The sequence below is a fragment of the Bactrocera oleae genome, chromosome 6 (assembly GCF_042242935.1).
Source record: "Bactrocera oleae isolate idBacOlea1 chromosome 6, idBacOlea1, whole genome shotgun sequence".
Classification (NCBI taxonomy): Eukaryota; Metazoa; Arthropoda; class Insecta; order Diptera; family Tephritidae; genus Bactrocera; species Bactrocera oleae.
This window is the reverse complement of record NC_091540.1, coordinates 42444012-42471274: the sequence shown is the minus strand read 5'-3', so window position 1 is coordinate 42471274 and position 27263 is coordinate 42444012. Positions and strand designations below refer to the sequence as shown.

At 34.6% G+C, this 27263-nt stretch overlaps 1 protein-coding gene across 8 annotated transcripts in view; it reads right to left on the bottom strand.

The window, feature by feature from the left end:
- LOC118680417 (streptococcal hemagglutinin) overlaps positions 1 to 27263 on the bottom strand; it is a 423094-nt gene that overhangs the window by 68950 nt on the left and 326881 nt on the right. For all 8 annotated transcript variants that reach the window (XM_070111750.1, XM_070111752.1, XM_070111748.1 and 5 more), the window contains 2 exons: positions 4398 to 4518; positions 2085 to 2969 (listed from right to left, as the gene is read on the bottom strand). In XM_070111750.1, coding sequence (XP_069967851.1) covers positions 2085 to 2969; positions 4398 to 4518 — 1006 coding nt within the window. The remainder of the gene's footprint in view (positions 1 to 2084; positions 2970 to 4397; positions 4519 to 27263) is intronic.

The window sequence follows — 27263 nt, the reverse complement described above, 5'->3', positions numbered from 1 at the left end:
ACATACAACAAAAGAAAAGCTATTACCTTCAATTAAATTAAATATCACTAAAACATTTTTTTAAAAGTGCACTTTCTCGAAAAGTATGCAAAATAGTGAACATTTATACCAAGTGGCAACCCCAACACAAAAATATATAATAAATAATATTTAGTGCATAGTTAAAAAACGTAAGCACTACACTCACTTACGTTTGCGCTTCATTTACCGTTATTATTGCTTTGTTTTGCAACTGCAAAACACAATGACACTCCAACAATATCGCAAACTTTTCCTTTCATATTCACTCTGGCAAGCGGCAAGTAGTACGTATGCAAAACAATTGATTTAAAAATTACCAAAGCAATCAATCAATCATGTTTTGTTTTACGACCAACAAATAAATACTTCACCTTGCGCTTGTCGCAATGGCAAAGGAAAGCGTCTGGTTTGTGCGCATGCTCACCTGCTCACCTGTTGAGCGACCAAACAAAGGCAATGAGTGCATTGCCGTCTATGCAACAAATGAAAACGAAGGGCGTCTATTGCCGTCAGCAACAAGACTGGTACGCAAGCAAAAAAAAAAAAATTAAACAGGCAGTTTAGATGGGTAAGGTGTGACTAAAAGATGTGCAGATATGCAAATGAAAGGTATTGCTGATAGAGAAGAGAGCGGGGAAAAGCGGGAAGGCAGAAATTTTAAAAATAATTATTTGTTTTGGTAAAGTTTTAGTTTTCCTTGCTATTAAAAACGATTTGTTTATAAAAATCTATAATTTTCGAACTGTTTCGTTACCTCCCCTAATTTTCTAACTCTTCCTATTTCATGCTGTTCATCTTTTGTTAAGTTTTAAAATTTTACTTGCAACCAAACATCGAATTTATGGCTTTGCGAGTCATAATTTTAAAAAAGTCACTCATACGCCAGGGTGTCCCGCGCAGGCGGGCTGCTTGCAACTACATAAGATATGCAGATTGCATAATGTGCAGCGCTGGTGCATTTAAAACTGAATTTATGCAGGTTTAAATAAAATCTACAAAACCACCATATTTTCGCGGCTACTTGTAGCCACGGACGTTCGCCACAAATATTAGTGAAATTAAAAGATGACAAATGAATAAATTGTTCCAGCAATGACAAGCAACAATGTCAGGCAAAAAATATGCTGACTTGCAACGTCTAACAAATACAGCAACAACATAGCTCGTTGCAGCATGTGAGCTGAGCAATGTTGCAACAATGATAAAAACGTACAAAAGTTGCTGGCGCTAACAAGCGTAAAATTGTAGTACAAAAGCGGAAATAAAGACATTGGCTTTTCTATCCATATATATTCGTATTTATGTGGGATGTATTGTATATTTGAGTTATAGCTTCATTCACATACATTATACAGGGTCCAGGTTGGAATTTAAATCCATTTCAATTTCCGTATTCAGATATTCTTTTACATTCTTTTGCTTGTGATACTAGATTCGTTGGCAATAATTTGTCATTATAAGCAAGCTCAGCAAAAAAATACTTAATTGTACCCTGAAAAGGTATATATAGTTTGCCACAAAGTTTGTAACACCCAGTAAAAAATGTTGGAGACCATATAAAGTATTTAGCTATGTACCGACGTGAGCATACATATATACTGAGCGATTAAAATCAAGTTCTTGTAAGGAAAATCTTTTTATTTATATATGTGACCTTTAAAAAAAATTTGTATATTCGTATCAAGAGTGAATAACTCAAATATATAATTTCATATATATTTTCAAAATTGCTAGCCATTTTGTCTTAATTATCCGCGCGCCGGGATGTAGGCAACAATTATTATAAATGTGGTATTACCTTGAGCCATAATTGTCCTATAAAAATTTACAACTAATAAAGTGATTTTTGTATAAATAAGTAATACAAACTTTATAAATCCTTTTAATTTAGCAATCTTAGTTAATTATTTTGAATCTTAATTTGTAGAATGATGGGTGAAAAGGTTCGTGTCTTAAGTCTTTTGTTTTAAGCTCGCGCATACATGCTACACATTCATAGATATATACTACACCACAAATCAATCAATAATTGCAATTCCCTTTAAAATCACATTTCCACTCACCTTCTCCATGCGCGCTGCGCTTCTCATCGGTATTCTCCTCGTCACTATCGATGTGCGGAAATGAATTGCCCAAACAGAAGAGTGGCAATGCCGGCGATGTGCTTGCCGAATTTGTTGAGCCCGCGGACATTTTCAATGGATCCACTGTGTTGGCAGTACCGCTCGGCGAGATGATATTATTATGATTGTTGTTGTTATAGCTTGTGTGATGGCTGCCGTTGCAATGCAATAGCTCATCGCTGGAGGTGCTTCCGCTACTGCCGCAACTCTGTCCCGACGATGTGGAATTCATGCTGTCCTGCCGATTGGTCAGGCGTCGCAACATGAATTTGTTGTTGAGGACTTTGTTTTTGGTGATCAATTCGCTGCGTCGTAATGCACATTTTGGTGAATTTGTTGTTGTATTGTTGTTGCTGCAGCGCATTAAGCTGCTGTTAGTGGCACTGCCGCCGCTGCTACTTTTGTTGTTGTTATTGCTTTTGCCATTATTGTTAGCTCCGTCCGATGCCAACGGCCCTGGTGCTGCTGTTGCTGCTGTCGTCGAGTCGGGCATTTGCAGCTCATTCAACGAGACCCGCTCGATGCTGTGCTCAACGCCCACCAGCAAGTGTTGCAACAATTGCGGCAATTCGTCACTCGTCAACATTTCGAGTGTTAATGCGCTTAAATGGGTTGGTGGGGTGTTTGAAATTGCTGTTGTAGTTGTTGTTGCGTTGAAATCGATGCAATGACTTTGAATTTTTGTTGTTGCTGCTGCTGTGTCGCAGGTAGCAAATGTGGCCGCTACACTTGCGTGTGACGGTTGTGCTTGTTGTTGTTGTATTTGTAAGCCGTTTGAGGCGTTCCGCCAAACCACATGCAATTGTGGCGTTTCCGATTTATCCACTAAAACGAAATGAAACGAAAACTGATTGTAGACAGCTTTTATTTATTTGGATTTATGTTATTGAATATTTTAGTATTTGTTGGGATCTGTGCAAAATAAAGCTAAATGATTTAACGATAGATCGATATGATATTGTAAAGCACGCCTAATTGCTAGTTGCAAACAGGTGAAGTTGTTATACAGTCACAGTTAGTGGCAAATATTTCTTCTTGAGGGTTTCTACTCAAACACAGCGCCCAAGTACCACTGCCTATAATTCGCGAAGATACCTCAGAGCTCAGTTGGGCTCAAACCTGGCGTACTCAGTGAGCATACCATACATATATATTGATTTTTGTCATTAGTGAAATATAAAGCAATAAGCTGTGTTCAAAGTGTCTATGTATTGTATATATTACCACTTGTGCATTAAGGGGGTCACCCGTGTGACGGTTGCAAGTACTCGATTCTGGTTTTTTGCATAATTCCAATCTAGAGATATCAAAGAATGTGTTTGTAACGTAATTTTCCGAAATGGAATGAAGTTGGAAAGGTACAAGATTGAGAAAGTAAGGTCTTTAGAGCGCGTGGTCTTACACCTGAATTTTCAAACGTGTTTATCTTATTGTGCAATAGCAAAAACGCTAATACTTTTTTTTGCATAAAATTCGTTGAAAAATGTGCATTCAAATTTTAGATAGTTATTTCTTAGCTCCACAGTACTTACATACGAGGTGTGTTCGAAGGAAAAGGTGAATTTTGAATCTTTTTGAAAATTTCTTATTTATTCAACAATATCTAATATGCCCCTTTCAAATTAATCCCCCTCGGATATAAAACATTTGGGCCAACGCTATTTCCAATTCTCCAAGCACTTTTGAAATGCGCTTTTCGGTATGGTCATCAGCTTTTTCTTCGATTCTGACTTGATCTTATCAAATGTAGCAAAACTCTTTTTTTTATTAGTTTCTTCAGTTTTGGGAATAGGGAAAAGTCGCAGGGTGCCATGAATAGAGAATATGGTAGCTGAGGTAGATTACGGTTTGGTTTTGGCCAAAAAATCACGAATAAGCAATAATGTGTAAGTTGGTGCATTATCGTGATGCTGAATTGACTTCGCTGCCACACATTTCATGCCTGAAACATTCGAGAAAACTGAATTGCATGAGCCGATATGCCAACACGCTCTGCAACTTCCAACAATTTTTTGCACTGTTTCGATGTTTTCTTCGCTTGTTGACGTGGTCGCACCTCCAGCGTGCTCATCGTCATCAACATTAAAGATCATTAAGATGACAGAGCTATTTTATTGGCTCTTTTTGCGCATTATGTTCTAAGTAGTAATAGTGTATACATATTTTAAGACTGAGATAAATGATCAATGATCTCCGCACAGCATTTGTCAAAGTTCAGTTTTTAAGATTGCTGTATATAAAATATTTACTTACCACTTTTAACGCACAAGTATAAGTCACTTGGTCGTACTAAGGCATCATCAAGAGCTCCCAAATGTAGAATAACTTCGCCTGTTGGTGTTGTAAGTGGCCATCCTTTACGCCATAGGACATTCTGCAAATAAATTTAACAATTAAAAAAATTAATTAGAACAATGTGTTTATTTATATTCCAATTAGAAAATAACCAGATAGGTGGCAATACAAATCTATCAATGTAAGTGTTTATAATAAAGCGAGGACCAAATCGATTTGTATACATTTTTTTCATTGTTAGATGATGCGTGCCATTGATATCTAACTGAAGAGTTTTTCGAGGACATTTTTCAATATTTTTGAGAAGTGTAGCATGTTCTTGTAAGTTCATAATATTTTATTAAATTAAGTTTAGAAAAATTATAATATTAAAACTTGGGTATCAAGCTAAAAGTAATTTTTGAAGAGAATAGCCAAATATTTATATTTTTATATCAACCGATTTGCATAATGTTCGCCGATGGTTGGATATTAGGTGTCATGGATATCTAACTGAAAACCTGTCAGAAGAAAGTTGCTAATAATTTTGAGAAGGAATTTGGATATCAAACGAAAAGTAATGTTTGCAGGTAGTTGCCACCTATTAATTTTCTTAAACGATTCACTTAAGTGAAGTATTTTAACAGCGGTATCAAACTATACGAATTTAAGAAAACATTTTGTCGGAGATAATTTCAAAAGAATTGCCATCTGTTTGAAAATTATTAGAAAAGGAAATTGCTTGGAAATGAAAGAAAATCTTTTGAAAAGCCGAATACCTCCATTCAATATCGAATAGAAACAATGAAATTTTATTGATACTCATATTTGGAATTATGTAGTGTATTATTTATAAAAAAATTTAATTCACTCTTACAACTAAATCCCCTTTCTTATACTATAAAACTTTATATAATAATTGGAAACGTAGACCGCTCTAAATCAATATAAAAGTCACACCACTCGCCCATACAAATCTGCAGTGAACACAAATACTGATGCATTAATATATGTATGTAAAGATGTAAGTATGTATGTAGACAAGACGGAGCACATGCTCATATGTTATGCCTGTCAATTATTGTCTGATTTTTCTGATATTTAACCTGACCGCCGAAGGCAAGAATGCATGCAATTGCTTTCCGCTTGCTCCCAAATAGTAACAAAAACAAAAAACGAAAAACACAACAAAGAAAAAATTACGGAAATATCGCCGACATAATCGAATAAGCAAAAATTATAAAGTTTTCAATGCGCCAAAACGGAATGAAAAACCACAATTACAACAAAACAACTTGCCAGAGTGTTTTTGTTGTACACTTCAAATATTACGTAGTTGAGTGGATTTTTGCATCATGTGCCAAGAAATTTGAATAGATTACATATTACGAGTGTGACGAGGGCGCTGTGTTGCACAAAGAAACCGCGAAAAAAAATTCGACAAACGCCGGTTGATGAAAGAGAAATGAAGCAGAATAACGGTGCCTTCGAGTGAGAGTAATGAAAAGCTTTAGAAATAACAGTAAAAACACTGGCAGCTAACAGCAATTGCAAGGTTGGCGAAAAAAGCGGCATTGAGATTAGTGGGCAAGCAGAGTTGCATAGGCACGAGATATATGTGTGTGTGAGAGAGAGAAAGACAGGAGGAAGGATGAGAGTGTGGAAGCGAAAGCAGAGGCATGCGGGTAATGTGCTACCAAAATAAATGCACATGCCATAAAGCGACTGCTGCCGTTGTTGTTGTGTAGTGGTGTTGGCGAAAAGATAAAATGCCATGCAGCAACTAACTTTCGTCGACAGTTGAAATTACGGTAACAACACCCGCAAGTGTAAAAAAATTTATTGGTTTTTTGTGATTTACCGTAAGCGGTTTTTTGGGCTTTCCCGAAACGTTTAGCATTCAAAGCAGTGCATTAAAACCAGTGCAACAACAACAGCGTTGGAAAATAATCGTAACAACAACAATTTGGAGGAATGTGAAACATTTATTAATGCATGGAGATGACTACGACTATTAGCTGTGAACGTACGCGAATGCATGTGTAAATATGTGTGCTTGTAACACAGAAACGGGGCGGCGCGGGCGACGAGTCAGCCGAAAGTGCGGCGTTCGACACTATCAACACTTGGCTTGGCGCAGACGGGTGAGTCTTGGCGCGCTTGCTCGTCTGTTTGAACTTTTGCAAGCGCACACACACATACAAATATGCAGGTATGTTTGTGTGTGTGCGTGTGTTCAGTCATTAGTTTGTGATGCAAAATTACAGATAAATCATGAAAGTCAAACTTTGGCAATTTTGCTAATTTCAGTTATTATTGCAAAAGCAAAAAAGTGCTGGCAAATATGAGTCAAAAAGTAACCAAAAAATTATGAAAAGTTAAAGAAAGAAATAAATCTAAAAAAAATTACCAGCGCAAAATTTCACCCCCAAGGGAATGTAAAATCAAAAATATACCGAATTTGTGTTTTGGCAGTTGCGGCAAATGTGAGTCCATCCATACAGCTAACAGGCAGTGAACGAGACAATAAGGTATAAACAACAAAAAACTTATCAATAAAAAAATTTAAAAAGTTTTCAGCCGCGACGCCACAATCTGCGTAGCCTGCTGCCACATGGAAACGGAGTTTGAGTTTTTTTTTAATTTTACATTTTTTATATACATTTTGGTGAGTTGTGCTTACTTTGTTGCAAATATTTCATCGCCTCGGCGCTTGCGGCGCGTTTAATTTGCACATCATATATGCGCTGGAGCGAAATGTTCGCTTGGTTGCAAGCCTAGACGCCGATTACGAATTACCGCTGACGTGCAACATTCAACGCCGCGAAAACATTGCTAGGAGCAACTAATTTTGTTTGGCTTTAATATAATAACAAATGACCGAATCGGGCACCTGTGTTGAACCAAAACAAAAATCGAATAACAAATTTTTCCTGGACATGAGAGTTGTGGTGGTTTTTTTCACTTCTGTACTTTGAAAAGAAAAGAACTGACTTAGTAAATTTAGATGTAGCATCTAGGCGTGTTTTTCGTCTAGCCATGCCCGTTTTTGAAACTTCCGATTGGTTTTCTATATACTCGTAATCGGTAGCTTAAATTTCCGTTACACGACAGGTTGGATTTTGAGTTTATTAGCCTAATATAAAAAAAACGCCAAATAAAGCTTTAGAGTCGTAAATGAACAGCTGATGAACACATATTAATTTTATTGATTCGGTTTGTGTGTGCAGCTTAAATGGATCCGTTCGAGTTAAATTTAATCTTGAGTGCATTTCATACAAGGAATGTTCACCCGCTATTTATGAGCCAAATAATCAGCTGGACCAAAACAAGGGTAGAAGGATATTTCTAAAATGACTCAGAATACGGTACCAATCACTGTGACAAATATATTATGCTGTCTTCTCTATAGGTGAACTTTACAGGTCTTATCATCCACAAAAATAGCAAAAAATAAAGGTTTTAATATTCAGTGTACACGCAAATACACTTGCAGAAATATACATACATACAAAGGGATATTATATATGTATGAGAACAAAATGAAAAGGCCAAACTGGCAAATTCACATGCAGCGCGGCAATTAAAATCCAAATTAATAAAAATCAAGAGTCCGCTAAAATAAAAACTCAACAGCAAACGCCATCGCATCGGCGAACGCCTGGCAACGCGTTCACTCACGCTCGTGGGTTGTGTCTAACCGTGTGTGTGTCCGTTCGCCAGGCGCAGCGGTGGCGCGTCCGGCTGCGCTAGTGTACGACCACCCAACTGGCGCATAAATCAATTCCAGCTAGTCAACCGTAGCTACACATGCAGTAAAGTATAACTGCAACAACAACAATGATAGAAAAAAAGATAATAAAATGAAGTGAACGAACATGATCGAAAAATGATAAAAAATCTCTGCTTCAGCACAAAGCGGCGCGCTGTGTATGCAAACACTCTGAATTTATTCAAATTGAAAATGATCAATTTTGTCATCTGATCATTTGATCGGCGCCGATCGGCAAAGAAAGACATGTGTGTGCATATCAGCCAAACCCTTATTGAAAACGAAAATATCAGCAACACAACGCCGATCACCACACACAACAACAACACACACACAAGCGCACAATCACTAACTAACTGTTTATGTGGAGCTCGCATGCGTTCGATCGATCGCGCGTTTGATCGCCAACGACGGTTCGCATGAACGCACCTCGAAACAGCAGCGCGTCACCCGCTGCGCAAACAATTTTCGCATATCGCTAAAGTCCATTTATGCGCGCGTGTGTGTGTTCTCATAGTCAATACAGAAATTTGCGATTGTTTTGATTTGATTTGCATTCTCAAATTTGTTTAGCGCTAATTTCGCAATGCGATTGTTAAATGCCTGATTTATGTGTGTTTCTGTACGCGTATTTTGTTGTTGTTGTTGTTTTTTGTCATTGACCCAAAATGCGATTCCAATGACAGCATGCGACGTGCCCGTTTATTGTCTGGGAAATACACATTTGTGGAAACATTCTTTCATTGATCGTTGCCTGCGATCGATAATCGTCACAAATCGTTCAAAGTCGGCTCCCATTGACATTCTGCTACTATTGTTTTCAGTCTTTTTGAGAAAAAGTTGACAATTGGCGACAAATCTTCGCTCTACGTTTGACTACTTCCAATGCTTGCCTAAAAACTGTATAGAATTTTTGGCCAATGGCGTCAACATTTAATTGTTGGCAATCAATAGTGTGCTGCTTTGTGTTGTGCTACACCGGAAGTGCAAAGAGGAGTGTGTAAAAATGATTGTGCAATTTTGTATGATTCATAGTTTTGCATGCGCTATTTTTTATTGGCGTGCGGAAAAATATAAAACCCCAGACTCGAAGATCCGAAGAAATAAAGATGCATCTCTTTAAAACAAGAGGTCTCTTTCAAGAGATAGCAAACATCTGAGTGTATTTCAGCCAAATGATGAACATGAAATATATCATACAAGTATATCATGTACAATATATAAAATGCGAATTTTGGGATATAAACAAAATATTGGATCAATTATCCAATTGAAGAAAAAAATAAAAAAATTTCGACTCACACGCGATTACCAACGGTGTTAAAAAACCGGTCCTTCACTGATGCAATGGTTCCGGCCTTTTCCGTGGTGTAAACCTAGGAAAAACACGGGAGAGACAAAGAAATTTGACCTACCGGAAACAACAGTCGGAATGGTTACAAAAAATCAAGAAGAATTATGAACGCTGTGAAAAATGCCCAATCTTTGAATTCAAGTATCACCCGTAAGCGTCATGGTATTATCGCACAATATGGAATCATTGCTACAGTCATGGTGTGATAATCAAGTCAAAATTGTCCTGTTGATCTTGTTTACTTTCAAGAAAAGTAGTATTTTAAAAAACTAAAGGAAGAAGCTGGGGTGGCGGCTAAAGATGAAGTGTATAAGGCTGGTTCAGCTGATTTAAGAATCATTGTAATTGGCAAAGCATCGCAGATGTGGAGAAGCAGCAAGCGCTGATAAAGAAGCAGCATCTCTCTATCCAGAAAACTCATGATGGAAGAAGGTGGCAAATTCAAACCTCTCTTAGTTTATCGCTCAGAAAATCCAAAGCTGTTTTGCCTGTCATTTGAAGTCTAATGCAAAATCTAGGGTGACAGCTTCTCTTTTTGAAGACTGGTTTAGCCATCATTTTATTCCTGAAATCGAACGTTGCCGACAATAAAAATAAATCCCATTTAAACTGATGCTACTATTTTACAATGCACCAGATGATGCTACTATTTTACAATGCACCAGGTCATTCTCCCGCACCTCTAACTAATTTCGGTTCACGATTGGAAGTTGTATTTTTACCAAACACTACTAGCTTGCTTCAACCAATGAACCACGGAGTCATTAAAACTTTCAAAGTTTATTGCACAAGGCGATCATTTCCACATCTACATGAAGCTATGAGCTTTCTGTTAAAGACTTTTGGAAGCTAATCAATGTTTTAGATTCTGTAAGAATCATTGGACCATCTTGGAGTGAACTTTCACAAAAAACTTTGAATGGTGTCTGGAAAAAACTGTGTCCTTTTTTTCACCACTGCAACCCAAGAAGAATCTGTTTCAGATCCTGAACAAATCCATAGCATAATAGAAGAAGTGGTCGATATTGCTAAACAATTAAATATAAAGGTGGATCGGAAGAGCCGATTAGACATACTTTATATGGACTTATAAGCAAAGTTGAACCCGACTTACGCGAATTCGATTTATACGGCAACCGCTAGGACCCACCTATCGCGTAAAAACGGAAATTACTGTTCAGAAAAAATTTGATAGTGTTTAGATCATTGATCGGTGATTATATGTTATCCCAGTAACCATACTTGAAATGTTGGATACTCTTCATCTTCATTTTATTTAACAGACTTTTATAAGAATCATTAGTTTTTTTTAAATGTGTTAAGGTAAGGTGGCAATGGTGCACCTCTAATGGGTTTTATATTTACTTCTCAACTACTATCTATTTAGGAACCACTCATTATGTATTTACATACTGTGGTAAATTTTATTTTACGTGCAACATAATGTGCTATTATTTCATATCACAACATCGAATCTTAAATTCATAATTCCGAGTTAGCAATACACAAATTAAACTTACTCACCTTTGGTGGTTGTCTTCGCTAACAGGCGAAATGTATGCAACATTTGACATCTCTTTTTAAAGTTTTTGTCAATTTTGCGGTTCGGAGTTGAATAAAGAATATAGTAATTTTATTTTCGTTAAATAATAACGATTCACACATATTTCGGGATCCCGAATTGCGCATTTTCAAATACAGAAATTTCGAGATTCGTAATTTGCGAGAATTATTTAATAAAGAACAAATAGAAACGAAAGAGTATAGTAGAAAAAGCATGTCTGCAAATCAGAAGTGAGTATTTCAGTTGAAACACTAAGTAGAGGAAATGTATAAAAAGAAAAAATATAAAATCTAAATCATATGGCCTTGCCTAACTCTTCTCCAACATGAAAAAGGTTCAGCAACTGACACAAGCCCATCATCACTGAGGTGTTGGTGGTCCAAGCAAATTGATTCGTTACATCAACGCGCATGCGCCGAAGTCACAGAAGCACAGAAGTCAAGTGAGAGTGAAAACGATGATTGCTACAACCAACAAACAACAAAAGCTGCAACACAAATGGTGTGATACGGTGGCTGATGATAGGGTCGACCCACGCAAAATTAACCGCGGGACTTTCAACGAAATGACTTCATTAAGCGTATGCAAATGACACTGCGCGCTTCGCTTTGCCGCAGTTTTGTGGTCACCTTCGTCTCTCTCTCTCTTCCAACGCCTTCTCCTCATTGTATCTTCACCATAGTGCGGCATTTTGACTTTTGAGCAATAATTATTACGGTTACTGCGGTGTGGGCATGTATGCGGCTCGCGATTGCCACAGTTTCAAATTTCAACATTTATTGACAGCCATAAAATGCACACTCACACACCTACATACACAAATGTGTACATATAATATTTTCAGTAAAACAGGCCATATGTCAGCAAGTGGTGCGGCGTAATCGAAATGCAAAATTGGTGCACACTTATTTACATACATATTTACAACCAAACAGGTGTGTTTACATATATATATATACCGCCCACTCCGCAATTAACGCTTGATTATGTAAATTATGCTCACCGCACTGCGTTTTCTCTCTTACATGTGTGGAAGTGTGTGAATGTGTGCAGTGTGGAAATGTTGCAACGTCCTATTTGCTGCAGTTTGACTTGGTCAGGCACTATCTTGGCCTAGACGGGTCTTTGACACGGTCAGTGAACCATTGTTGGATCAGTTGCAGTGCAAAGTGAAAAGAAAAGGTTTCTGACACAATTTCCATCGACGCCCACATAAATTGTCAATGGTGTGTATTTGGGGCACATATGCACAGTGTGCTCTATATTGACAGCAAAAAAGAAGAATTGAGCTTATGAATTGGTCAAACAAATTCGTTTGTTGCCAAATTGATGCCAACAATTGAGATGACAGCTACAATCACGGCAAATACGACTAGTGGGTGTGGGATGCTTTTGTGACGACCTTTCTGTGTTTGTGGAATATTGCAATGCAATGTAATCTGCATACCAGCAGATGTAGATGTGTGTGCCTGCTGATTTTGTAAATACCTTTTTTGATTTTGTATTGAAAAGTGGTTTCAATAAAAGCAAACCATTTTATTATCCAAAATACGAGATATAAATTCTTTTAACGGTTACAAAAATTTAAGACTTATTGCGTAGAGTTCGAACTTCAGCTTATCAATTCAGACCCATATAAATAAGAAATCCGTCTAGTACTACAAATTGATCATGAATATTTTAAATAAACTGCAGGCGACTGAGGTAATTTATATTTGAAATATTCTGCGTCATGACTTAAACTATTACGTCAAATCAAGAGATAGACTTACAAAATATTTCATTTGTCTTTTAAGGACCACCAAACAAAAATATAAAAAGAAAATAATTTTTAATTTTTCTGTCGACTCCAAATGACTAGATCGTATTTCTAATATACTCGATGGCTTAATTCGTTTTACATGAAATTGTTTAGTAAAAAGAAAAACCCTGTAGAATTTATGTCATGCCGCAATATTGTTCCTTAAATCCGTAATTCAGATTTTGCTGCACACAAATAATTTTATCGTGTTTAGTGGCTGTCTTCGCTAACAACTATGAATCCGCCGTAATGTAGGCAACATTCAACTAAATTTTTTCAAGGTTTATGATTTTGTTAAATTTCTAAAGCTATATGATTTAGTATCACAAGCACTCAAACACGAGTTTGTCTATACAAAGGCAGTTTGGTCCGCTCTTATCACCACATTTTATTTCTGCTTTTAAATATACAATCCTCTATTAGAACAATAGGGCGGTATTGTTGTAAAAATTTGCCACACCTATTTATTAGCACATATGTTAATAAATTGCACTTAACCTCAAAGTTTCTCCAATAAGTCATCTTCTTGAACAAAATATACCGAATAAGATGAATTTGGAGCAAGATTTTAATATTTTCATTTAATTATACGATAACTATTATGTCATCTCTGAAGGATCCAATAAACTTTTATAATAAAGATAAAATGTTTTTGAAATATACATTCAAATACATGTTTTTCACGATGCAACCATGCAACTTAATGCATTAGTGTGGAATACGTCTAACATTTGTTGCATATTTCGAACAACGCTCAACTTCTCACATATCATGCCCATTTCTTAATGTCAGTTTACGCACAAGGCACGCACGCATGCTCAAAACTCATATGCTTTCAATAATATTGACAATATTATGGTATATCGCTTGCCGCTATAAAGCAGCTGCTTTATGGACTTTTGTAAAAGCGCCGCGTCGAAATTTCAAAGTTACAAGCACGCAAATGAAATAAATGTCATGTAAGTCGATATATATATACATATATAAATATATCCAACCACATATAGTATATATAGAAATATGTGTGTTTATATACAGGCGCGCACATTGTGAACAAAAACCGTAGTGTACAACACGCAGCAGGTAAACATGTTGCCACATTTTATGTTTAACAATTTTGACAGCAACAAACGGCAAAACAAGTTGTTGCTTTTAAAATGGTTGCTAGTTTTATTTTTGCGATATTTCTACTCGGCGTTGTAGCTATTCTTAATTGTTAAAGAAGTTCGGAGTGACGCTTTTTTCTACCCAAAAAAAGATTTGGATTGGCCGCCTTTTTTCTAATATACAGACATTTATGTATACATAAAAAAGCAATATATAATAGGCATATGTACACCCATTGGCATATATATAGGTACGTGCGAACCTGGTTCCATTTGTTGCAAGTCGCTGTAAACATGCCGCTGCCGTTGTTATGTGGGAGTGATAAATTATGCTGTTGACATTTTTCGGCTAACAAGCAAACAAGCGCTCAGCCATCAATTAAGCTTACTAGAGCTCTCTGAAACCTTTTTGTATACATAATTTCACTAGAAAATTATATTGTTTTTTCCAAGCCACATTTTTATGTCATGCCTTATTATTGTCTTTTTTAATGTCATTGGCAGTTATAATTTTATTAAATATATTCATAAAAAAATACTTAAAAGTTCAGAATAAGCTAAGGCATTAATTACCTTTCTCGAAAACCGAAATTCGTCTGGGTTTTTATATTTGTCGTTGCCCCAAATTATTCCCTTAACACATTTATCAATTTACATTCTTTTGTATGCGCTTTGTTGTTTTTATTATTATTATTTTCACAAGAACTTTCTCTTTTCCACAATCAATTTTCTAAAAATTAACAACTGCTTATCTCGAAATTTATTGAGCTCACAATCGAGAACACAACACACATAGTCACGAGAATGCACTCACGCCGCACATTAAGTCAGACAATCATTTGTGTACATGCGGTTGCTAATGAAGCGATGCGAAGGAGTGAAAATGAGCTTTCGACTTGATCAGTGAACGCATGCGCAGACGCGTAGGGCGTTGTAAACATTTATAAATAAATTATTCATGGTTAAGAAGTTAAGAATATGTTCACGATTAAGCCACGAAATAAAAAAACAATAAGAAAAACAAAAAAATCAACTAAACGAAATGGGTGGCGCTTTGGTTGACATTGGCACTTGCCCCAAAATTATTGAGCATCCACATTTCGTATGCATTATTTTGGGTTTTCATTTGTGTGTTGAATGGAGAAATTTAAAACAAAAACTTTTTCAACTATCATTATTAATGTTAGTATAGAAGCATCTCATTAATTGAAGATATAATAAATTTTCATATAGTAAACTTGTTCCAACAAAAGGTGAGATTAATGATAATCGAACTGGTAATCAATGTACCACAGGAAAATAATTTAATATCCGAACTAAACAAATTCAAAATTTTCTTTTGTTATTCAGTATTTAATTTCTTATTTTAATACAATACGTATATTATGTTTTATATATCAGTATATATCAGTGGTAATCAAAAGGATTCGGATGAATTAAATATTATTACAAAGAGGTACAAGTATTGGTAATCAACAAGCCAATGATTAAATCGTCTTCGAAATCAAAGGAGTCCAAAATTTATGGAAACGAATTGCCGCTTTTTAAAACTCATTACATTGTTAAAATGTACATTTTTTTATTTAATCATATCTAAAATAAAAAGCCTCTTGAAAAAAAAAATCCAAAAAAAAAAAATTTTTTCTGAGTTGCAAGTGGATATAAATTCTTAATGTTGTATATATCAATTGTTTTTGTACCAAAAATAAAATGCCAATAATAATTAATTGAATACTTGGAGACTTGAAATGGAACCCTTACCAAATACTAAAATAACCGGTTATACTTACACGTATAACTAATACTCGTAAATCATGGTTGTAGAGTGTTGAATAATGATTTGAATAAGAGTTATTCAAATAACGACTTCCCTAACTATCGAAAGACAAAATCAGTAATCTTCTATGTTTTCTGTGTGAAACGGATTTCTGGTTCCGCTTTTAGATGAACGTGTGTATGGAGAAACTATCTTTTTTCTGTATCTATATCTTTATTCCATAGCAATGTCAACAATTATACTCTATATGCCAAGAATAAGGCTTCCATTTCGCGGAAAATAGTCTTATTATTATTAAATTAATGGAAGGAGATGCAATGAAGGACTGAATCAAGAGCAAATTTTAGGTTCTCATTATGCGTTAAAAATTATTGGGTTTATGGAAGCGACGAACAATTTTCTGAAAATGCATACAATTTCCAATAAGAATCAAGGGAGATGGAGAATTTATATACACTACTGAAGTTACGCCTAAGATAATCTTACTTAGTCTGAGCCGTTTAGTCTTCGTACGAATCACTAGAGGAATGTTATGAACAAAAAGAGTAAAGCTCTTTTAACTAAAAATAATATAAATTGCACACTATAAAACAATAAATATTGAGTTCTGCGATTAGTGAGTCGCGAATAAGAAAAATTCAAATGGAATATTATATTAAATAAAAGTTTATCAATAAAATTAATAAAACTACTGCTGGTAGATATATCACGATCATTAAATTTGCATAGCAATAAAATCCATTAAATTGTCTTAAGTAAGTTCCATGTATTCGAGTTATTTGCGAAAATGAAAAGGAAAAACGAAAAGAAAAAACAAGAACAAGAACTGCAAATACTTTTAGCCAAATGGATGTCGTACAAGAACATAAAAATCAATTTTACTGAGCAATAACTACTTCTACGTAAAGCTTTGCTGGCAGTGAGCCATAAAAACGGTAATGGAGGTAATAAAAGAACAACAAACATATGGATACAAGCGAAAGACGAAATAAAAGACCGGCAGTCTGAGCCGCGGTGATTGAATGTGACAAAAATGCGCTGCCATATAAAACAATAAAAGTAAAGAATAAAAACATTGTTAAAAGACTATAATTCATTTGCGGTGTAAATATTGTATTGGATTGTAACATCTAAATATTGAAATATATTTTATTATTGACAATGAATTTCAGAGCTCAAACTTTGGTTGATAATGTTGTTTTTAATTTATTGAATTTTATTACAAAACTAATTTATTTATTAAAGCATTATACAAATTTATAGTTTCTTAAGAGTAGAACCGTCTAAAAGAAAAAGAATACTCTGTTGATTATGGATATATTAAAAAAACTAATTTTTAAATAGTAGACAAAGAATTATAAAAAAATTCTTATTCATGGCAACTCATTTTTAAATATGTTTAAATGAAAGGATTTCTGAAGACTTTACGGAAGGCATTCTTTAACCATTTGTGTTTAAACACATTGTTTAATATTTTATAGAGTTTTTCTTTTTGGTCAGGTGGCAACTATGTTCTGAAATAAATATACATACATAAGCAAAGTTTTTACCGAATACTTTCTTGGACTCATTCTGAACTCTTTGTATTATACTTAAGCACATTTTATAATAAAATTTCTTAAACAGATGGCAACACTGGTAAAATATAGTTCAATAAGAGACTAAATATTTTTTCATCGAATACTTTCTAGAGCTTTTTCTGAAACTACTTCTACGTAAATACTTTTTATAAAAATTTTCTAATGCAAGTAGTACCACCGTTATCCTTAATGGCAACTCTATTCCACAATATGTCTAAGTGAAGGCTGCTCGAATAGTTTCTGTAAAGATAGTTTTCGCAAACTCTATAAGTTTGAAGACATTTTGCAATACTTTCAGATTCTAATTTTTTCTATAGTTGGCAACTCTATAAGCAAATATGCTTAATTTAAAGTCCCGCAACCGTTTTCCGGAAGACGGATGATAGAGGGAAGTAACTTTTAAAATTTATATTAATATTTACATACATAATAAAAAACATTTAAAGCAAAACCATATTCAAATCCAAGTGTTGACCAAAGGGTTAAGCGATCGTTTCGCAACGCTGCCCACGGAGCCTTTTCCTGCTGGCTTATATGTGTCGGTTCAACACTTTTTACACTCTTTCTCGTTGCATTTATCTTATAAGTATTTATGCACACTACTCACTGTCAGACCCTTCTCAGACCCACTTTCATATGTCACAAAAACAAGCATATAATATGTACTTGTCATTTGATACCACGGTGTTATCACAGTCTTCATTTAAGCCCATATTATATTCTGTATTGTTTGAGCCTCTTTTCCCCTGAAGATTACATATAAATATTGATGAGTGTGTGTCTTTCTTTGCTTTTGTCCTAAAAAACGTAATTGTGATAAATGTGTGTAAATGAAGTGAGGAAAATTATTATGTAATTATTTATAACAGTATACTTTGAAAAAAGGCAGTGTCGGTTTTTATCAAGTGTAATCTATGAAAATTGATCAGAAACCTACTGAAAGAACCAACTTTTCTCATCAATTTTCCCTTTATTTCGGTCAATGTTTTAGAGTTCCCTAGTATACAAACTTTTTAAAAAAATATTTAATATAGCATTACTTACTGTTACGTGCTTGGGATTAGTTTAAAAGAAGTAGATGTGAGGGCTCAAATATAGTGATATGTTCAAAAAATATGAAAGAGGTTAAAGTAAATGTAATATCACAATCTGAGCAGAAATGGGTTTCTCAAACACACTTATTTAAATTCATTTTCAAACAGTGATGTTAGATCCTTAGAGAATTCTTGGCTTCGGCGACTACCACTAAAATTGTTTTGAAACTATTTTATTGCACGCGGTAAATTTTTGATAATTCTTTCATTAAATGCTTTAGGAGATTTTTTAAGGCAGGGGTCAAAATGTTCTGAAACGATGGCTTAAACTATTCCAAAAATTTCAAATTTCTTAAATTGTCTTCATTTAAATTCTGAGCTATGACGACTCTAAGTCGAATTTGCTGAAATATTTCATGGCATATTTAATGTGTACTAGGTGTTTTTTGAAACAAAGGACAAAATGACTCTCAAAAGTGCTTTGGAGAGTAAAAATATTAGAATTCTGTTTTGTAAAACTTGTTTAATGTCTCTAAAGTTCAAAGTGGATGTGTCGATTAATTAAATTTTGCATATTATTAAATTTGTAAATATTTTATAGAAAAACTCTATCTTCCAAAAACATGTTCATATAAATTGAACCACCCTAGTACGCGTACGAGAAAATTTCACTAACAATTCCAAATTTATCATAATTAATAGTGTAATTAGCCGTATTAACTTAAAAATTTCTTCATTTAACACAAAGTGAGGACGTTTCGGGGGCCACTGTGATCCCTTGGGTACATTAAACATGAACTGGTTTGCTCAAATACCAACTATGAAACTGTAGTTTTAATAACATTTTTACCTTCTTTCATTTGAACTTTACATGAATATGTTTCTCTATAAATATATGCCATATAGTGTATATGTGTATGTTGCCTGTCTTGTGTTTGACTTAAAGTCGTTGACACTTTTGTTTATAAATATTTCTGTTATAATTCGTTTAGCATTTTTTGTGTTCACATTTTAGAGTTTGTTGTTGCAATATTTTTTTTCTTTTGTCGTTACACCTAAAGTTGTTGACTGTCAGTTCGGCCTTTTCGTTACGCTAGTTCAAACATGGTGTTCACCTACAATTATTATGTTTGCGTTGTTCCGTTTTGCCAACCAAATGTGATACACTGAAAACAAATTCACTGGAAGAATATTATATAAAGTGAATTACATAATAACCTTTCATTTTTATGCTTTAAATTCAGGAAAAAAAAATTAATTATGTAAATATTTAAAGTTAAAGTTCAAAAGTTTTTTACATGAAAATAATTTTGGGAAACGCTTCCACTTATTTGAAAAGTTAAGTGGCAAAAATTTTTAAGTTAAGAAACGTTGCAATATTAGTGATGTATTCATAAAGCTTAGGAAAGCTTATAAGCGAAAGTCTGTTTGAAAAAGGTTGCCATATAATTAAGAAAGTTCATACATTAAATTTTAAGACAAATATTTCAAAGATAATATCGCAAGATTAGCAAGGGCTAAGAAAGCTTAAACTTAAAAATATTTTATAATATTTTTCGGGAGAAGAGGACAAAGAATTATAAAAAAATTTTTATTCATGGCAACTCATTTTTTAAATATGTTTAAATGAAAGGATTTCTGAAGACTTTACGGAAGGCATTCTTTAACCATTTGTGTTTAAACACATTGTTTAATATTTTATAGAGTTTTTCTTTTTGGTCAGGTGGCAACTATGTTCTGAAATAAATATACATACATAAGCAAAGTTTTTACCGAATACTTTCTTGGACTCATTCTGAACTCTTTGTATTATACTTAAACATATTTTATAATAAAATTTCTTAAACAGATGGCAACACTGGTAAAATATAGTTCAATTATGGACCAAATATTTTTTCATCGAATACTTTCTAGAGCATTTTCTGAAACTACTTCTACGTAAATACTTTTTATAAAAATTTTCTAATGCAAGTAGTACCACCGTTATCCTTAATGGTGAGTGGGCAAATACTATAGATTTGATTGAAAAGATTTTTCTTGATTTGGTTTTTCAGATAACTATATATTTTTTTATAGTTATTCAACAGCACAGAATCGAGGGGTTTCCACACACATTTCATAATTTACCGTACCGGAACTGCTTTTCTTTATTTCAACATACATTTTTTTCAGTGTATACAATACCATATTTCAACGCTTGTTAAATGGATTGATATGTTTGCCACACACCTAATGCATCGTTAACCATAACTGTCAGCCAATAAGTCGCTGTGACGTTTAAGCTCCGTGTGACAACATTATTGGCTTATGGTAATCACTTATTACGAGTATATTGACGAGCATAAATCATACCTGACGGCCGCCATTGAGTGAAAAAGGGAAAGCAAAGTATAAAAGTACAAATTGAATATTAAAATGTGCGGGCGCGCATATTCATTAACCCCTCCAAAGCCGAAAAAAGGAAATATTACGTAAATACAAAGAATCACACACACAAATTATAAGATGTGTGCGAAAAAGGCGAATCGTGAGCATGGCTAAATGGCGCCAATTAAAGCACAGCCGAAGTTGCGATTATTTGTTTTGCTGGTTTTTGCTTGATTGCCTCCAGCTGCTGTCTGGAAGTGACTGAGCGCTGTCGGACTTTGCCCCAACCTATCCCAATACACCATATATACTTATAAACATATCTATATGTATTCATATATATATACAATTTAAATTTGGTCCGAAGGTGGCCAATCAACGCTTTAAGGAAGTCTGGCGTGATTGTGGGAAGCTACAAACGCAGGAGTGTGTGTGTGTGCCACAAAAATATGTATGTACATATTATACTTGTAGTACATATATTTCTCGTGGAACTCATAATTGGTAGCAGCCACTAGAGTGGCAGTGCTAAAATTAAACTTCACATGCGTCAAATTATTTGAAAATTTTTGCTGATCTTATTGCTGTTGTTGTAATTACCCACTTTACGACAATTCATCATTCGCACTCACAGCAGCAGCGACAGCCAGCCAGCCTGCCGAGCAGGGTACTAACTTGTAAAAATACATGGCATTCGTAAGAGAAACGTCCAAAAGACCAAAAGTGGTGCGGGAGTGGAAGCGGGTGTCTATGTGGCTCAGTAACAGACTGTCTGCCGTTGACTTGTTGAATAAACAAATTGCACAGCAAGCGTAAATTACTTATATATTATATATACGTATGTGTTTGTAAGTAATTTAGGCATGAATAACTATTATGACAACTCAACTGGCTTGGTTTCCGTGGTACAGATTGTCATTTCGGACGCTCGATAGGTGGCAACAGTTTAACAATAACATAACCAAATTTGGTTGTAAAATTAAAAATAACATAAATGTTCGGGTAAATATTAAAAATGATGAGTTTCGATGAATAGATGTGGTTGCAAATGAGTTTGAAGTAAGAAAACTTTACAACTTAATATCAACGCAGTGGTAGGTGTTTTGACTAAACACTGTGGAAGGTGTCTTAGCTAAGAACCAAGATTGATATAACCTTTTTATGTTCGTGTGAAGTTTGATCTCCATATGTCAATTAGTGTGTGTTCAGCATACCTGGTGATTTTTTGCTTGGAAAAACATAAAACAATAAATTTGCTTGAAATTCTGTGATTTCAATGGAATCACGGCTGCGGAATCGTTGAAAATTATGCAAAAGTGTTTTGGGTAATCTATTTTATCAGGAACACAAATATTTGTGTGTCACGAAGCATTCGGCTAAGGTAGTGAAGTTATCTAAGGCTTGCATCACGCGAGTCGTTCATCCGTCATCCACCTTTGTTAATGACGATAACACCGTCAAAGTTAAAGAAAAAGTACTTAAAAATCGTTGTGTAGGCATCAGAAAGATAGCAAAGGATCTGAGCAGCTCCTATGGATCGGCTCAACATATTGTGCTTAATGTTTTGGGTATGAAGCTGGGCTCGTACTAAAAGGCCTGAACTTTTTGGAAAAACGTAGTCGATTAGAACAAAAGAGCTGTTTGACAACATAGCTAAGGATCCTACATTCATCCTTACTGGTGACGAGACATGGATTTATTAATATGACGTAGAAACTTTCCAACAATTAAAAAAATGGCGCTCCAAGAATAGATCCAATTCGGTCAAAAATCAAGGTGATGCCCATCGTTTTCTTTAATTACCATGAAGCGGTTCACCATGAATTCGTTCCACAGACTCAAACGGTCAATAAGGAATACAATTTACCCGTTTTGAAGCGGCGATGTGAAGCAATTTGTTGTAAACTGCCGGAGTTGTAGGTAGAGCATTCATGGATTTTGGATGGATCGTATTCGCCAGATTTGGCTCCTTGTGACTTTTTTCTATCTTTTTCAGCCCGTGAATAAAATATCATTTATTTGAATAAAATATTTAAAAGAACGTAGATATTATAGTATAAAAAAGTATTGGTGGCAGTTATAGCGATTTCGTCTTGATGATTTAGAATTTTTCAGTAAACAACGAACGGAGACAGAAAGGGTTTCTACGAAAAAATTTTTTTCACTGGTAGATTTATTTTTGGTTGCTGAGGCAAACTTGCTATATTAATGTGAGTCAGAAGCTCAAATAAAGTCCTTGTTGTACGAAGAAATAGTTCCCACGCTTCCATTTGTGAAACAAAGCTGAACTGTTTTGACTTCCATGATAAACATACGTGTAAGTATATACAATACATACTTTTTGCGCTTTTCTAACGTCATCTAAGGCTTTGTTCTATTAATTTAGCTGCTACAAAAGTTGTCATTAAAATTGCCGGAAATTTACGAAAAAAAAATATCAAAGCATTTAAGCCACCACAAAAATTGCATCAGCAAAAAATTATTATTTATCGGGTTACTGTGTATTTGCTTTTTGGTGTTACGGTATCGAATATCGGACATTAATCAATATGTATAGTTCCTCCAAAATTTTAATTACCGCTGTTAAACATGATTAGCGTTCTAATAAAATTTTATACTTAAAAATACTTGAAGTGCAAAGTTTGCGCCAAATTCTTAGGTGCAGAAAATCTCAAGCAAAAAATATGAAAAAAAAGTAAACACAAAATTATAGCAGGCAAAAAGGTAAAAAGCTCGCAAAAAAATGTTATTTGGCATTATAGCGCACCAAGTACGTCTAAAACGCTAATTATGGCTTAATAAGCACAAAATCAAAGTAATGCTTTGTAAGACATTGCAATTTAATGTCCACAAACTACAAGAAATTTTAGTTTTATTTTTTATTGTCTGATTGTCACGCTATTATGGTAATCTGCAAATTATCTCTGAATAGTATCTCTTAAGAGCTTAAGGCAACGCTTCTAGATAAGCGATAATCTGTGTTCCTATAAGTACAGTTAAACTGTGCATTCAGCTTTTTGTATGTATGTGTACTTAAGTTTTCTCATAAAATATAAAAGCTACTCAGTATCTTGTTTACAGTTAACGCTTGTATGTGTTGTGCAACTGCACCATGGACAAACGTAAGTATATTGACGCATGTGGCAAGTAGCAAGTTCGTTGCCGAGATAACTGTGTACATACGTGTACCTACGTGAAAATGTCGCAAGAATGTTGACGACATTTACTGAAGGCTGTTTTTATTTATCTCTTTTGTTATTTTCTTGCCTGGGTCTTAAACTAATCATACTGACACATATGTAGATAGATATATGTATATGGGAGAATATGTGCGCACTTTTGGAGTTGTTCCAAATTTTTGCTGTCATTTTCATTATGTGTCTTGAGCGTCAGTCTGCGAGTTCATTTGTATTGTGATTTTCCGCATTGTAAATTCTTAAAATACTTATATACATACATCTAAACATAAACATATTATTAAACCTATCTGTTTGAGAGTTAGATGTATGTCTTCCTTTTAATAAGACTTCTTTGTATTTAAGTTAAATTGTGTCACATAAGATTAGGTGTTTAGAAAAAGTTAGCAGTTGCCTATTTTGTGAAGGCAATATTTTATATTCAAGTTTTATAAATAATGCCTATATACCCCTATTACGGTTTTCAACTCCACCAACCAACCAACTCTTTTTTGGTATTACGATTTCAAGTATTTTCGGTCTAAGTTTGACCGGTGTTGCCAACCTAAAAAATTAAGATTTGACGGATAATTAAACAGTTGAAAAATTTTAAACCAAAAATCAAAACCATTTAAATTAGTTATTGCTCACAAAAGGTGAATAATTATTAAAATGGACATTAGTTCTGATGTACTGAGTGCTGCGCATAAGAAAAAGCCTTCATGATCACTCAAATCCGTTGTAAATTGCTATCGCCAAGTAAGCCAAAATTGTATTGACAATTAAATAACTTTTAAATAATGTTTGTTGCAGATTCATAAGTTGTTTTTGTTCAAATGAGGAATCATTTTGTTTTTACTAAATGAGTTTTTTACGAAATGATGTTCGAAACACCTGCAATGGTCCCTTAATTTTATTTTAATGTTTCCAAATTGTAGCTTGTCTCAACAAATTTTTCATCTTTCTATGGATTTGTACAAAATAACTGATTGAAATAGTTTAAAATTATAAATAAAATAGTTCTTTTTACGCATTTCCCATTTTTTATAAATATTTTTTCTAAATTAATTTGCTTGTTAGCAGTTGACATTTTTTGATACTCTAGTCAACACAGAGTTGAAAACCGTAATACCAAAAAAAGTTGAAGTTTGACAACACTTTAACCGAATTTTTTTTGACTGGTTAAAAACCAAAGTACTGAATTACGAAGCTTCAAGCAAAATGCAGTTGGGTTGAAAACCGTAATAAGGGTCCTAAACTAGGACTCCTAATTAACCTTATTAAAAGTTAAAAAATTATTTTCTATATTGTGTGTTAAGTTTTTAGAGATTTAAGCACGAGTTTTACCAGCCCTTAAATGTTTTTAAATTTCCAAATAATTTAAGCGTTAATTCGAATTTTCGATTATTAACGCTATCAATTTTTTGTGTTTTCTTTTATGTCCCTCTGTATTTACTTCAAAAACTATAAATCTATCAAATGCTTTTCCGTATTAAAATTTGTTTCATATTCCTCTCAATTTTAGTCGTCTTCCGCCTGGAAGCCGTAATATCCACCAGATCAAACAAACAATTGAACGATATTTATCTGTACTAACTTCAAATGAAACTTTTAAGAAATTTCTTTATAAATATTTTTTTTCTTGCCACCATTGGCATTCGCAATCACTTCAATTCTTGCTGTTCAATGGGAATTGTCGGAGCAACTATCTATGTATTTATGCCCTTAATATTCCCCATATGCCGACAGCCGAGCAATCCACGACTTCACTCAACTTTTTGCTCCGAATTGTTTATTAAGCAAAATTTTGAGTTTCAATTTTGAAATTGCTGTTGATGCGCCTTTTTGTTTACATATTTCGGGTTGCACGTTCGGCAGCACTCCCCGCGCTAGGTGTCAAAGGCGCATGCCGCAATATTTCTGCTCTCCGTTTCAATGAGCATTCAAGTACTTGCCAATATCTTTTTATGCGTGTGTGTGTATGTCAGCTACATGCTATGTGTTGTGGCAAACTGTCAATATAACCGAGCGCATTCCTCATATTCATTACACCATAACAGCCTAGACCTGATCTATTTTGAGTACTCATTGACGTGATCATCATCATCATTATTCTCGTCAGCGTTGTCATTATAGGCGTTGCAGATGCAAAAGCAAATCAAAACAATCAATTTTGATTTTATGGAAATGCGAAAAAAGTCGCAAAACTCAAAATATATCGGTGTCTTAGCACTTCGATTCTTAAGCACTTATGCATATGCTTTAGAGCATTCGCTACTCTTGCTCCTGTGATTTTCATGTTTGCCGCACTTGCATTTACAGTTGAGATTTGCATGCGTGTGTGTGTATTTATGCATGTGTTTGCAACACATTCCGCGGCTGCTGGCGTTGCCCTGTATCGGTGTATTGCTTATGTCTTACTTAAGCCAATATTTTCGTAGGTGTGGCTAAGGCGGTTTATGGCCGTTCTGGTAGATCGAGCGGAAATTATGTGTTTATGCAAAGTTCTGCACACACACACTTATGCATCCATGCGGCGGCTCATTTCCCCTTTTTTCTTTATTCGAAATTATTTTGAAGCTGAAATTTCATTCCTTTAATCGATCAGCACTTTGTTTGTTTGTATTTCTTGTGCAATGTTGCACGTTGTTTACTTTGCCGTTGCAAATTTCCATTGAAACTGCATGCAACAGTAAACTGTTAAACTTGGAAGTCATCGAATTATTTTAACGACTAGATGGTCTGTATGTGATTTTCCTTGTTATACGCTAAACAGGGTATATTAAGTTTGCCACGAAATTTGTAACACCCAGAAGGAAACGTCGGACACACTTTAAAAGATATACGTAAATGATCAGCATGATGAGCGTGTCCGTCTGTCTGTCCGTGCGTCCGTCTGTCTGTATATACGCGAACTAGTCTCTCAGTTTTTGACATATCGATCTTAAATTTAGTATATGACCGTTTCTCACCAAGAAGCTGCTAATTTTTCGCAACGGCCGATTTGGGACTATTATATCATATAGCTGCCATAAATATTGAACGATGGGAATGACGAGCTTGCATGGAAAACTTTTTCATTTGAGGAGATATCTTCACGAAATTTGGGGCGGATCATTATCTAAGGCAATAATGGAACCTCCTAAGAAGTTGTTCTGATCGGATGACTATATCATATAGCTACCATACAAATTGAACGCTCGGAATCAAGTTCTTCTAAGGAACCTTTTGTCAATGTGAAGGGTATTATAGCTACGGTGCAACTGAAGTCACAGTTTTTTCTTGTTTTTGTTTAAGTTTATATTAGCTTGTTT